General features: G+C 41.4%; 1 protein-coding gene across 2 annotated transcripts in view; it reads left to right on the forward strand.

Moving 5' to 3' along the window:
• SH3PXD2B (SH3 and PX domains 2B) overlaps positions 1 to 14283 on the forward strand; it is a 228920-nt gene that overhangs the window by 129786 nt on the left and 84851 nt on the right. For both annotated transcript variants that reach the window (XM_040344537.1, XM_040344538.1), the window contains exon 4: positions 11937 to 12013. In XM_040344537.1, the coding sequence (XP_040200471.1) occupies positions 11937 to 12013 (77 nt within the window). The remainder of the gene's footprint in view (positions 1 to 11936; positions 12014 to 14283) is intronic.

Raw genomic sequence — 14283 nt, forward strand, 5'->3', positions numbered from 1 at the left:
GTTACTACAAGCATTCTTATTTCCTTCATAAAATGCTTTTTTTTCTGTTATGTTTTTTCATAATGTATCATTTACACTGTTAAACTGTGTAATTGCTATGGATATTATTAAAATTCTTTGTAAAAGAAAGTTACTACAAGCACTTATAGGAACACCAGTGCAGATACCTTTTTAACTTGGTTGTGAGTTTGTACCAGGAAATATACAGAAGACCGTTTAGTGGTAAATTAACTCCATGTATTGATAGGGGTTAGAATACATGGTGGTTTGAGCATAAATGAACACACAGAGGGTAGCTTATGACACAGTCCACTGGACTGTATAATCACTATGCCAAGATAACGTATAAAATAGTTCTGTATCACTAGACCTGAATCAACAAATCAGCAAAGTTAGCAATAAACAGTGCAAATAAGCATTAACTGCAATGTGAATAATGCTATAATTAGTCTGAAGTGCACTCTAGTAGAATGGCTGGGATATGGTGCAATGTCCCATGAGAGGCAACTCTTAGCATAAGCAATAGGTAAGGTCTCTGAGTAACAGCTGCAAAGTGGGATAGGTAGATTCACGTAGGGGCGCCTAAAATTAGGACGCCTAGCCTAGTCTTTTTAGGCTACACCGCCGTAAATTTTTTAGGCTAGTAGTGATTCTCAAACCACTTACCTTCAAATTTTCGGCGGCGTAGCCTAAAACGAGCGGGCGTAAGCGCGCCTAATTCAAATGACTGGGAGGGGGGCGTGTAGTATGGAAATGAGGCTTGACCTCACGTTTTTTGACGTTTTTTTACACTGCGCATGCGCTGGGCGACTACATTTCTCAGTGCGCATTGCGGCTAAGTAGGCCGTCCTATCTTAGATATGTTTAAGTGTATCTCTGTTAGAGAATACACTTAAACATAGGTCGGCTTAGATTCAGAGTTAGGTCGGCTTATCTGGAGGTGAATCTACCTAATAGTCTTTAGTCCCAACTCTTTAGCCAGCTAGTGTTGGGGCCCAGTTGTACCATTAGTGGACATCAGAATATTCCCATTCGAGCCTGCAGGCAGCAATAAGGCTACTAGATGGCTTATGACTAGACAGTCTCTTAAGCAACAAATAGAAAAGTCCCACAGCAGCTGCTTATCAGTCCCAGTGGTATTGCAGCTTCTCATCTGGTCACACACGAGTACTCCACTCTCTGCTCTGCACACAGGTGACTGGATGTTGGCACATCTGGGCTCAGCGCTTCATATCCTGCCTAGGCCACTGTTATGCAGCAGTGGTAATGAACACTGGACAGCGATGTGCAATCTTCGGGGCTCCCTGATGGCAAGAGGAAGCTTTGTTCTGTAAAGCTTGAGAAAATGCAACTCTTTCCCTTCCTCCTGCCAACCTCCCTCTGAGAAATGCAGTTCAAAAGCTCTTAATTGCAGGAGGGCATCTCTCTTCTAGACTGCTATTCACAACAGTGCTGCCTGACTCAGTCTATATAACTCTTCCTGCTCAGCAGATCCCCTCCTGCTGATATAATGTAGCTATTAACCAGTTCAGCACTGTGGAGCAGCAGCTACAGAGAGCAGTTGCAACCAGCGTTTCAGTCACTCTCCATTCTGAGCCAAGCATCTAGCTACATCTACAGAGCTATTGTATGTTATGCTAAAAAGGAAAGGCAAGCAAAGTGAAGCACCATTTTTTTAAATTAAAGCAATGTTGTGAGGATGCTTTTTTTTAAGACTTAAAGTTTTTTATTGATAGGTATGCTATGAAGTCAAATGTAAATACAGCAAGTACTTGGAGGTATTGTCCATTTTTTAAATGCAGATGCAGCATAAGAAAATGCTCCATAGGCATAGTTGACTCTCACATTTTAAAGTCAAATGTCCTAGTAAATGGTTAATTTGTACAATGAAGAAACTATTGTTCATTGTCCAAAAATGAACTATTAATGCATTGCTATCCTGACCTCTGACTATTCCTGTAGTGTCTGGATTGATGACATTGTTTGCCTTTGTAACAGGAGTGGAGGTGAAATTAGGACATAGCCTTTCCCATTCTCCCAAATATATATGAAAAACATCAGCTTTTCATAAAACCGCTTACAACGTTTAAAAAATCATTCTAATGCAACCATCTCTTGAGAGGCGTGATAAAAAACAGAACGTACATTCAAATTCCCACAATGCAAAAAAACATTAAATTGATATTTTATATGTCAACCAGCCCCAACAGCTTATTCCGTTAGGAATCAATTTATGTATTACATATGTGTCCAAACTTGTGATTACTGCAGATGAGAAAAAAGAGAGCCAGAGGATTGTTTAGAGAAAACTAGAACCCTATACAGTCACTGTCGGACTCTCAAAGTTTAGTTGCCATCTCTGGGTGTAATTTGATTTAAATATGCTGCTTATTTGTAGATTAAAATTTGAAAGCATATCTTTCATTTTTGTGGTGGAGCTTGCCTAATAAATGTAAAAAGGTATAGTGAAAGAATTGCACATTAGACATATATGCGCAACAGCATAGATACAGTACATGTCAAAAACATCACTGTCATTTCAGTGTCTTTAGAAGAGCTTTTCCACCAGTGCTTTTTACAGAGGAAAAACAGACATGTACAATACAATAAAGCTTTTAGCCATGGGACAGCATGTTATACCAGAAGTAAAGGAGGGGGGTGGGCAACAGTGCATACTCTACAACCCCTAAAATCGTGAGCGACCCTGTGCATCAATCCATGAAGACCAGAATTTCATATGTAAGCCTAGACAATGGCAGTACTCTATCAACACAGGCACACCAGTCAGATGAGGTAAGAATTTTGGGAGGTTTCCAACGGAGTAGGATTTCCCGACTTGCATTACAGGTTACAAAGAATAGGAACAATTTGATCTATTGACCTACAACTACATTCTCCATTATTCCATATAATAAAAAAAGAGTCAAGTTGTATGTCAGCTTCACAGATCCTGTGATTTTCACACAGACTGAATAATATATACTGGTTATTGTTTCCCCCAAAAATTTTGCAGAATCCATTTTGGCCTGAATTTCATGAAAACAATATGATTTCTTTGCAAAAAAATTCTAAAACAAATGATGATTTTTTTTGTTCAGTATTTTTTTTTTGTTTATATAGCAAAAAATAAAAACCCAGTGGTGATTAAATACCACCAAAAGAAATCTCTTTCTGTCTAGAAAAAAAAGATAAAAATGTCAGTTAGGTATCGTGTTGCATGCCTGAGTAATTATCATTCAAAGTGTAACCGTGCTGAACGCTGAAAATTGGACTGAAAGAGGGTGAAGTGTCAGTTTGAGGTGGTTAAAGTGATTGTAAAGTCTTCTTATGTTTTTGAAAAAATAAATAAAACATGTTATACTTGCCTCCTCAGTGTAGTTGGTTTTGTACACAGCAGCCCGGATCCTCCTCTTCTTGGGTCCCTCTTTGCTCTTCCTGGTCCCTCCCTGCTGTCAAGTGCCCCCACCCAGTCTGCAGCTTCCTTCGGGGGCACTGGAGCCGAGTCACAGCTTCGAGTCTGCTGGTACCTTGCTGCCTGCAGGCAGTGATTCTTGTACTGACTCCACCTTCTGAAACTCCTCCTCTCAGCACCACTGTAGTTAGGAAAGCAGGCTCTGTGAATTCTTTGACACAGCAGGGCATGGGGTATACGTGTCACAGAATGCATGGAAGTAAATGCGTGGAGAACTCCACAGAATAAGTTTACAAACTTCAGGGCTGTTCAGAATAGGGAGTAGGATAGAAATAATTGAAATACAATGCGTAAATAAATATAATTTGACCATAGATGCACCAAGAACAATTCTAGACAGGGGGTATTGCATTTTAAATAATTGCATTTCCTTGTTATGTGTACTGTAGGAGACCAGATCTAGTGAATGCAGAGTCCTGGGTTTAGTAACACTTTAATAGCTGGATTCAGGTAGCCGTGCCTAACGTTAGGCAAGTGCTGTATTCACAAAGCACTTGCGTCCTAAGTTACGGCGGCGTAGCGTAAATGTGCCGGCGTAAGCGCACCTAATTCAAATTGTGAAGAGGTGGGTGTGTTTTATGTAAATAAAGCATGACCCCACGTAAATGACGTTTTGAACGAACGGCGCTTTCGCCGTCCGTGGACGTATCCCAGTGCGCATGTTTCAAATTACGCCGCAAAGACTCATTGGTTTCGACGTGAACGTCGGACGACTTACGCAAACAACGTAAAAATTTAAAAATTCAACGCGGGTCCCACGTCCATACTTAACATTGGCTGCGCCATCTTTTTGGTGGAATATCTTTACGCCTGAAAACGCCTTACTTAACGGCGTATCTTGACTGCGACAGGCAAGCGTACGTTCGTGAATAGGCGTATCTCGCTGATTTACGCATTCTAGGCGTAAATCAGCATACACACCCCTAGCGGCCAGCGTTAACAGACAGCTAAGATACGGCGGCGCCGGCAGTCGTATCTTAGCTACAATCAGCGTACACACCCCTAGCGGCCAGCGTTAACAGACAGCTAAGATACGGCGGCGCCGGCAGTCGTATCTTAGCTACATTTAAGCGTATCTCAATTTGAGAATACACTTAGCGCAGATTCGGAGTTACGACGGCGTATCTACTGATACGCCGTCGTAACTCTACGAGAATCTGGCTATAAGTCTGGTCTCTGACTAGGCCATGCAAGGACATGTGCTTTTATTTTTCCAACCACTGTATGGTAATTTTTGTTGTGTGCTTTGAGTAGTTGTCCTGTTGGTAGGTAAAACTTCTTCCCATTGACATCTTTCTGGCAGAGGGCAACAGATTTTTGTCAAGAACTAAGAAAAACTTATTTAGTCTTCTTTTTAAAGTAAAAAAAATAACAAAATAATACAGTGCCTTGTGAAAGTATTCGCCCCCCTTGAACTTTGCGACCTTTTTCCACATTTCAGGCTTCAAACATAAAGATATAAAACTATTTTTTTTTTTTTGAAGAATCAACAACAAGTGGGACACAATCATGACGTGGAACGAAATTTATTGGATATTTCAAACTTTTAAAAAAAATAAAAAACTGAAAAATTGGGTGTGCAAAATTATTCAGCCCCCTTAAGTTAATACTTTGTAGCGCCACCTTTTGCTGCGATTACAGCTGTAAGTCGCTTGGGGTATGTCTCTATCAGTTTTGCACATCGAGAGACTGAAATTTTTGCCCATTCCTCCTTGCAAAACCGCTCAAGCTCAGTGAGATTGGATGGAGAGCGTTTGTGAACAGCAGTTTTCAGTTCTTTCCACAGATTCTCGATTGGATTCAGGTCTGGACTTTGACTTGGCCATTCTAACACCTGGATATGTTTATTTGTGAACTATTCCATTGTAGATTTTGCTTTATGTTTTGGATCATTGTCTTGTTGGAAGACAAATCTCCGTCCCAGTCTCAGGTCTTTTGCAGACTCCATCAGGTTTTCTTCCAGAATGGTCCTGTGTTTGGCTCCATCCATCTTCCCATCAATTTTAACCATCTTCCCTGTCCCTGCTGAAGAAAAGCAGGCCCAAACCATGATGCTGCCACCACCATGTTTGACAGTGGGGATGGTGTGTTCAGGGTGATGAGCTGTGTTGCTTTTACGCCAAACATAACGTTTTGCATTGTTGCCAAAAAGTTCGATTTTGGTTTCATCTGACCACAGCACCTTCTTCCACATGGTTGGTGTGTCTCCCAGGTGGCTTGTGGCAAACTTTAAATGACACTTTTTATGGATATCTTTAAGAAATGGCTTTCTTCTTGCCACTCTTCCATAAAGGCCAGATTTGTGCAGTATACGACTGATTTTTGTCCTCAGCTGTAGATCTCTGCAGTTCATCCAGAGTGATCATGGGCCTCTTGGCTGCATCTCTGATCAGTCTTCTCCTTGTATGAGCTGAAAGTTTAGAGGGACGGCCAGGTCTTCGTAGATTTGCAGTGATCTGATACTCCTTCCATTTCAATATTATCACTTGCAGAGTGCTCCTTGGGATGTTTAAAGCTTGGGAAATCTTTTTGTATCCAAATCCGGCTTTAAACTACTCCACAACAGTATCTCGGACCTGCCTGGTGTGTTCCTTGTTCTTCATGATGCTCTCTGCGCTTTAAACTGACCTCTGAGACTATCACAGTGCAGGTGCATTTATACGGTAACTTGATTACACACAGGTGGATTCTATTTATCATCATTAGTCATTTAGGTCAACATTGGATCATTCAGAGATCCTCACTGAACTTCTGGACAGAGTTTGCTGCACTGAAAGTAAAGGGGCTGAATAATTTTGCACGCCCAATTTTTCAGTTTTTTATTTTAAAAAAAAGTTTGAAATATCCAATAAATTTCATTCCACTTCATGATTGTGTCCCACTTGTTGTTGATTCTTCAAAAAAAAAAATGCGGTTTTATATCTTTATGTTTGAAGCCTGAAATGTGGCAAAAGGTCGCAAAGTTCAAGGGGGCCGAATACTTTCCCAAGGCACTGTAAGCCGAGGCACCTAATTTTACCACAAAAAAATGGGAAAACATATTGACTCGAGTATAAGCCTAGGGTGAGAATGCAGCAGCTACTGTAAGTGGAAAAGAGGGTCAACAATGCCCATTTGCAGTTTCACTGTGCTCATTTGCACACCTCACTGTGCTCATTGCATGCCTCACCTTGCTGTGCCCATTGCAGCCTGACCTTGCTGTGCCCATTGCAGCCTGACCTTGCTGTGCCCATTGCAGCCTAACCTTGCTGTGCCCATTGCAGCCTGACCTTGCTGTGCCCATTGCAGCCTGACCTCACTGTGCCGATCTGTGTACCTAATTTTCCGTGATATGCATATTCAGACGGCGGGCGTGCAGTGTTAAAAAGTCGTGCCTCCTTCTAGTCCTGTTCCGTGATAGGCGGGAAAAATTAAGTCTCGCCGCAGACACTGTGTCCTCTCGTCCTGAACACGGTGTCTGCTGGGAAACTGAGTGTTCCGCCTACCACTGAACAGGACGAGGAGGAGGTGCGACTTTTTAACACTAAACGCCCACCGTCTGAATATGCATATCACAGACTCGAGTATAAGCCGAAAAACTTGGCTCATACTTGAGTTTATACGGTATATCTGTGTGAAGAAAATTATTACAAATGTATTTGGGTATAGTATTGCATGTCCGCACAATTGTCATTGTGCGGTCATTGGAAGGGGGTGAAAGTGCCCAGTATTGAGGTGGTTAATATAGTACAGTTATTGTATGTAGATAGATTTAGTTTTGCTTGTTGCTAAGAATTTCTCTTTAAAGCGGGGGTTCACCCTATCGACGGGAAAAAAATTTTTTTTTTCTTTTACCTTAAAATCAGGCATTGTAGCGCGAGCTACAGTATGCCTGTCCCGAATTTTTTACCCCCGTACTCACCTTGTAGTCGTCGGGGAATGGGCGTGCCTATGGAGACGGAGGATGATTGACGGCCGGCTCTGGCGCGTCACGCTTCTCCGGAAATAGCCGAAATAGGCTTGGTCTTCACGACGTGTGCGCATAGCCTGTGCGCAGGTGCCGTGAAGAGCCGAGACCTACTCCGGCTGTCTTCGGGGAGAGTGACGTGCCAGGGCCGGCCGTCAATCATCCTCCCTCTCCATAGGCACGCCCATTCCCCGCGGGAGCCGAAATCTACGATGGACGACTACAAGGTGAGTACGGGGTTAAAAAAATCGGGACAGGCATACTGTAGCTCGCGCTACAATGCCTGTCTCGATGGTAAAATGTGTCGGGGGGGGGGGTTAACTACCGCTTTAAGCTTGTTTACCTGCAAATCTATAGAGATTTTCAGCACTTTCTAACATTTATTATTGTAGCCTTCCAGAACTATTAATAGCCTAAGGTTCCAAAAACAAAAGAAAGGGTTGCGCTAACAACGCAACCTAATAAATGTGCGTAAATATAGAATAAAGATAATGAATATACACACATAAATAAATAATAAGTGAATATACAGTATTATGTATATAGGTAAATGGGTTAATCATTGGGACGTGATAAAAATGTCACACAAAGATCAACAAAACATATGTTAACTAAACCAAGTGAAAAAAATTGAAAACAATCCCTTGAGGGTTAACCTGATACCATAAGGAATTACAGTCCCCAAATCAACATATATAAAAATAGTGTCCAAATCCAAAATCCTCCAAAGTAAAAAGATTGAAAAGATGAAGAAAAATCCACCACCGGTTTCAGATTGAGGATGGTTAGAGAAAAGAAGATTCTTGAAATCACACCGGAGAAAGGTAAGTATATGCTCTTACCAGATATAAGATCAAACAGGCATATCGATCCACTCGATCCAGGGATGAGGGAACTCAAGGTTAAGAACTCCCCAGCTGATCCTCGCAGGATTCGTGCAGGTGGCTCTCTCCGCAAAGGACACTCCACTTTGAACTCCAAATCCCAATGGGATCACCCAGGGGAAAAAAACGAGGGTTCGAGATGGTGAAGTACCACAAAAACTGGATTTATTTAAAACAGCGTGTAGCAATGTACACTCAACATTTAAAATTGCCGGCATAAAAAACAACAGAACAAACAAAGAAAACATACGCCCGTGCTTCGTCAGTGCGTGGCTCCGCCCTGACATGTTTCGTCATAGATGACGTTATCAAAGGGCACATAGCCTAAGGTTGCCTTAAAAAATGTATATTTTTGTTATGTTTTGTTAAATATCCAGTTATATTTGTCTTCTAATTCAAGAATTGAAACTGAATTGATAAACATGTGTGATTACAAGAACCAACCTTGGGACTTTTAGAGGCCATTCCCACCAGCTGCGGTGTTTCAATTCAGGAAGTTGGTGTGTTGCAGTGCAGGCAGTGGTATAGCGCCCAATGCAGTCCCACTGTCATGAATATGCAACAAGTCTGTCTGCTTACCTGATCTCCATGTGTTCATTAGAGGCTGACCCTGCTCTGGTTTCCCTTTTTATTACTTCCTCTTCCTGTATGGCTCCACCCTAGTCCATCCCAAGAAGCCTATATTAACCGTTGCTCTACAGGTCTGCAGTGCTGTTCACCAGTGTTCCTATGCTTAGTTCCTGTCTGCAGTATAGTTGCTAGTTCCTGTTTGCAGAGTGCTTCGTTCATCTTCCGTGTACCGTTTTGGCTGTTCCCGACTTCCTTGTCTGCCTGTGCCCCTGACTATTTGCATGTCCCACGGTTATCCTTGTCTGCCTGTTGCCCTGACCTCGGCTTGCCCATCACCACTGTTTGTCCTGCTGACTGCTTCCCCTTTCTCCCTGCGGAGTGTGACTTGAGGAATCTCGGGGATGCGACCTGGACCCAGTTGCGGCCAAGACCATCCTTACCATCAAAGGCTCTGGTGAAAACAAAACTGGGTCTTAGACTCCGCGCCCTGGGTGATCTTAGGTTCACGCTTCGTCTCTGCTAGCAGTAGTCGGCCATAGGATTCACCACCCTGTGGTGCATCCCTGACCCCAACGGGGTGCACTTGTCACCTGGCTACGGGTGACCTGACACCCACTATACCTGGTGTGAATGTACCCTCATAACAATTTTTAAACTCAACATGCAGAATTCCTAGGTGTTAACCTATATGCTGTGTGTGTATATATATATATATATATATATATATATATATATATATATATATATATATATATATATAGTTTGAGTTTAAAAATTGTTATGAGGGTACAATTACACCAGGTGTAGTGGGACTGCATTGGGCGCTATACCACTGCCTGCACTGCAACACACCAACTTCCTGAATTGAAACACCGTAGCTGGTGGGAATGGCCTCTAAAAGTCCCAAGGTTGGTTCTTATAATCACACATGTTTATCAATTCAGTTTCAATTCTTGAATTAAAAGACAAATATAAATCTATAACACCCACCCCAATAATGTATACTTACTCAGTCACCCTCCCTTGCCACCACTGCTGAAGCGTTCCCACCTGTGTAAGCTCTGGTGTTGGAGACAGAAAGGGGGGTGACATCGTTTTACCCTCATCCCAGGTCACCGTATTTGTTCTAGGGATCGGCTGCTTTTGCGCAAGTGGTATTAAATAGGAAATAATATGTTTGCCCCATGCTCAAAAGCACTACATTGTTACCAGTAAGGTAGTTCAGTAGTGCAGAAAGACTGTGAGGGGGCATTGTGGGATCAGTATACATGCCTGGGGAGACACGTGAGCTGTGTGCAGACACTGTCACCTTGCCCTAAATAGGTAGCATGAACGTGTTTCTTTAGTTAGGATGGAGAAGAGAAAGAAAAACTAAAAGAAAACTTTAAAAAAAATTGAGAAGTTTTAACCCTTATACTGTACTCTATCCAAAACCAAAAGTAGGTTCCATATTCTTTTTTTTCTTTTTGGTGCTCCAGGTGAGGCTCAAATTCAACTTTCTTGTTGAAATGTGTGTGGGAGGGATGAACACATTTAAACACATTGAATAACAGAGCAGGGCATGGGTCCAGTGAGTGGATGGAAAAGCCAACAAAAGCAGAAGAGTGCACGAGTGCTTCTCATTCAGAATTCAACTGGAAGATATGAAAGCGCTTTATTACTTAACTCTACAATAGAAACACTTGGAAAGTAATTTGAATCTCTGATTTGGAGGCCATGGTATAACGTCAAAAGAAATTGAGTAGTCTATCCAGGAGCATGGGGAAAGCTGCCTCTTTGTGGAGCTTGGGTACTTTAGGATCATATTCACTTGTGTGAAAGAAAGAAGTAATCTAAAAATAGTCCGATTGACTCAGCAGCTGCAACTTTGCCAGTGGTGGGGAAGCAGTGCTATGTTTTTAGAAAACGCTTATTGGTAATTCTGTCCTTCTGTTCTCTTTAAAGTGGTAATTAAGGGCGCAATAAAAAAATGAAATGTATGATGCAGTCAGTCACTAGCGTTAACGCTAGAGGTTTTGTTTTTCTCTACAACATAGTTTTAATGCCTTTTGATCTTGCCAGTAGATCTAGTAATTTTCTGCTTCTTGTAATAGGCAATGCTGCGACTTCGGCCTAGTCCGCGAAGCCTGGCGCCACGGACTAGGCCGAAGCCACGGCCTCACCTAAAAACCCATGCCCACAGCTCCTCAGGACCAGCGCGGTGTCCATAAAAAATAAAAAAAAAACTCTTTGCATCGTAAATCAAGTTGTTTTTATATAAAAAAAAAAAGCAGATTTTTTAAGGGGAAAAATCGCCCAGCTTTACGTTCAAGTTTTTTTCTCAAATAGCCAAAAATGAAAAATGCCTGTAAACTAACTGTGACTAGATGCAAGTTTAGTGTTTGGTGCTTGAAAACGTGTAAACTCAGCTTCTAAATGCATTTCTTGAGGTTTCAAAAAAATGCCTCTAAACTCAACTAAAAATGACTGTAAACGACCCTGTGTACATGAACAGATGATATAACATAGAGGAGCATTCAGGGGCAGTTGAAAAAAAACACCCAACTGCTCCTAAACGTCCATTTTAGCAGCAGCAGCAGCGTACATGAGCACTTACTGAAACCTGACAGCTGGACAGCTTGGCCTGTTGATGTAAGTGAATCTAATGGGAGGGTCATCAGGTAGCAAAACTATGTTAGACTGCATCATCTGTGTATTTTTTATTAGTTGAACAACTTGCCGACCGCAATAGTTATTTTTTTACCCCAGATTTCTTCATAAAGGGGACCTGTCATCCTTATTTCTGTTTTACAAGGGATGTTTACATTCCTTGCAATAGGAATAAAAGTGATTTAAAAAAAAAAGGGACAATGTAAAAATACAATTAATAAGATAAAAAATGTAAACCATCCCCTCTGTGCTCACGCGAACGCATACATAGGTTGCATATGTAATTGGTGTTCGCACCACACATGTGAGATATCGCTGTGAATGTTAGAGCGAGAACAATCATTCTAGCGCTAGACCTCCTCTGTAACTCTAAACAGGTAACCTGTAAGATCTAACTTTTCTTTGTTTACTTTAGGAAAAATTCTGTTCCGGAGAAGTCACATACGTGACGTAGCAGTGAGACGCTTGATACCCATTGATGAATATTGCAAGGTGAGTTAAATCTTTGTAAAGTGACTTTTTAAAAACTGTGAATAAAGGGAAAGTTGTGACAAGCATACAATGGAGATAGTTGTCATGAAGCATTTTGCATCTGCTTCAAAGGGAAACTATAATGTACGAGTATTTTTGGGTACACATTACTGTTTTAGAACTGTTTATTACTATGTGTATACAGTCATGATTTTATAAATAACAATTCAATACAAGATTTCGAAAACACTATGGATTATCAAGCAGCACAGCAGACGCTGCCTGTCTGATTGAAACCTTGAATGCGGCTATGGGATATGGGATGAGTCACATTTGTGTACTGTATAAATTTCAGTCTAAAGTAGTATTAAACACTTAACGTTTTTTTAGCTAAACTTATTGAACACAGAAAAGTAAATATTCCCCCAGTAAACTATTAAGATTCATATCTCAACACTTGTAACTCACAGCTCTTGCTCTGTGTTGCTTTCCTGAACTTCCAGCCCTCACAGGAAAGAATGAGACTAAATAAAATTAAGAGTTTCGCAAAACAGCTACATTCAAAGCATGCATGATAACTGTCACAAGAGCATGTGCTCTTAACTGAACCGTCAAACCATCAAATGGCTGGTTTCATAACTGTTCACACATGTAGGACAATGGCAGCTGCAGAGGAAACCGAGGCTAAGATGTCAGCTTCCTTGGCTGTAACAGAGAGGAGGGTTTAGTTCAACTTTAACACTGAATGGTGCAGTCTGAAGTCTGTTAGCTTGGAAAAAGGACTTTGGAAGAAGGACGGGAGGATCAGGGGAGTGCCTTGCTATTTTATGCTATGGAGTTGTGTGTTTCTGCTGATGCACACAGTGTAGGCCATCCTTTATCTACCAGGGTGCTATGGCACCTTTTGGGTTCTTCAAGGGTGCCTTGGCAAAATGTCTAAAAAAACTGTCAACAAGCCAGTGAATGAGTCAAGCCTGCCTTTTTGTTAAACCAAGCTACAGGTTATCATTGTGCAGCACTACAACCTTGGGCACAGTGTGGGTCAGCCATTGGCACCCTAACAGCAAATTACATATTTGGTTGACGTCAGACACCTTCACAGCATCCTTTTTGTTTGCCCCAGTCCCTTTCTAACAGCACTAGGGTCACATTAGTAGAGTGAGGGAGAAAACCGGAGGAAGTTAGTACCAGTGTGCAAAGGTGGTGGAATAAATCACTCCTAATGTTGGGTGGCCCACATGTGTGGATGCAACTGCAATATGTCAAATTATTAGTTTAGTTTCTTATATTTAAGAATAAGGTTCCTTGAGAATGTGCAAAATTTTAAAGGATGCGTTGACTGAAAAAAGGTTGAGAAACGCTGATATAGGCAGACACAACTCTAGTTGTTTCATGCAGAGGTGCCTTTATAGCATATTGCAAGAGAAAGGAGCCACCCTGAAATGTGCAACCTGGTAAGAGGTCATAGCACCATCTTATATTGGAATATAGGCAGGAATTGAAGGATTAAAATATAAACAAGTGATCAAGACAAGTAATTAAATCTGCTGCTGTAAGAGCTTACCATTGATGGCCCATCATTACAAAGATCGCTTGTTGCATTCTTCACACACGGCTTTACCATTTTCCCCTTTAAGTTCGTTGTTTGCATGAAAGCAAGTAAAGCAGCTGTCCCTTTATAGGTCATTCCACGATCCTCTAAGTCAGCGGCACCTTGCTCTGTCAGTCTCGGAATCCACTCATTGGAGGTTGTATTGTAAAGCCTGATGTTTCTGTGGGCGGGATTTGATGACGATGGGCACTGTGACGTCAGTGCATTTGATCCAATCATAGGGCTTCTTCGGGACTTCCACACATACATATTTTGATTTAATATAATAATATTCTAATATTAAGGCCCATTAATTCACCGCACATGGTTGGCTATTATATTTATTATTTAATGTGGTATATGCATTAGAGGTGGGCATTTTCACTGGTCTCACGATTCAATTCGATTACGACTATCTGGTCAACATTTCGATTCCGCAATGCATCGCCATTATTGACAATGGTTTCCATCAAAAAAATCAAGCATTTAGAAGAACTCCATTTTTTTTAATGTTATCTGCTTAAAAAGAAAAAAAAATAAGAGGACATATAGCAGGACAAGGACATGGAAGAGTCCAGGATATTAGGGAGGGGTAGGAACTGAAGGATGGAAGAATCAATGGATAAGAAGGAAGGAAGTATGGAAAATTGAAAATCCATGGATAGAGAATGGAAAGCCCGGAGGAGTCTGGAGATAGGAA

This window comes from Rana temporaria, chromosome 3, assembly GCF_905171775.1.
Source record: "Rana temporaria chromosome 3, aRanTem1.1, whole genome shotgun sequence".
Lineage (NCBI taxonomy): Eukaryota > Metazoa > Chordata > Amphibia > Anura > Ranidae > Rana > Rana temporaria.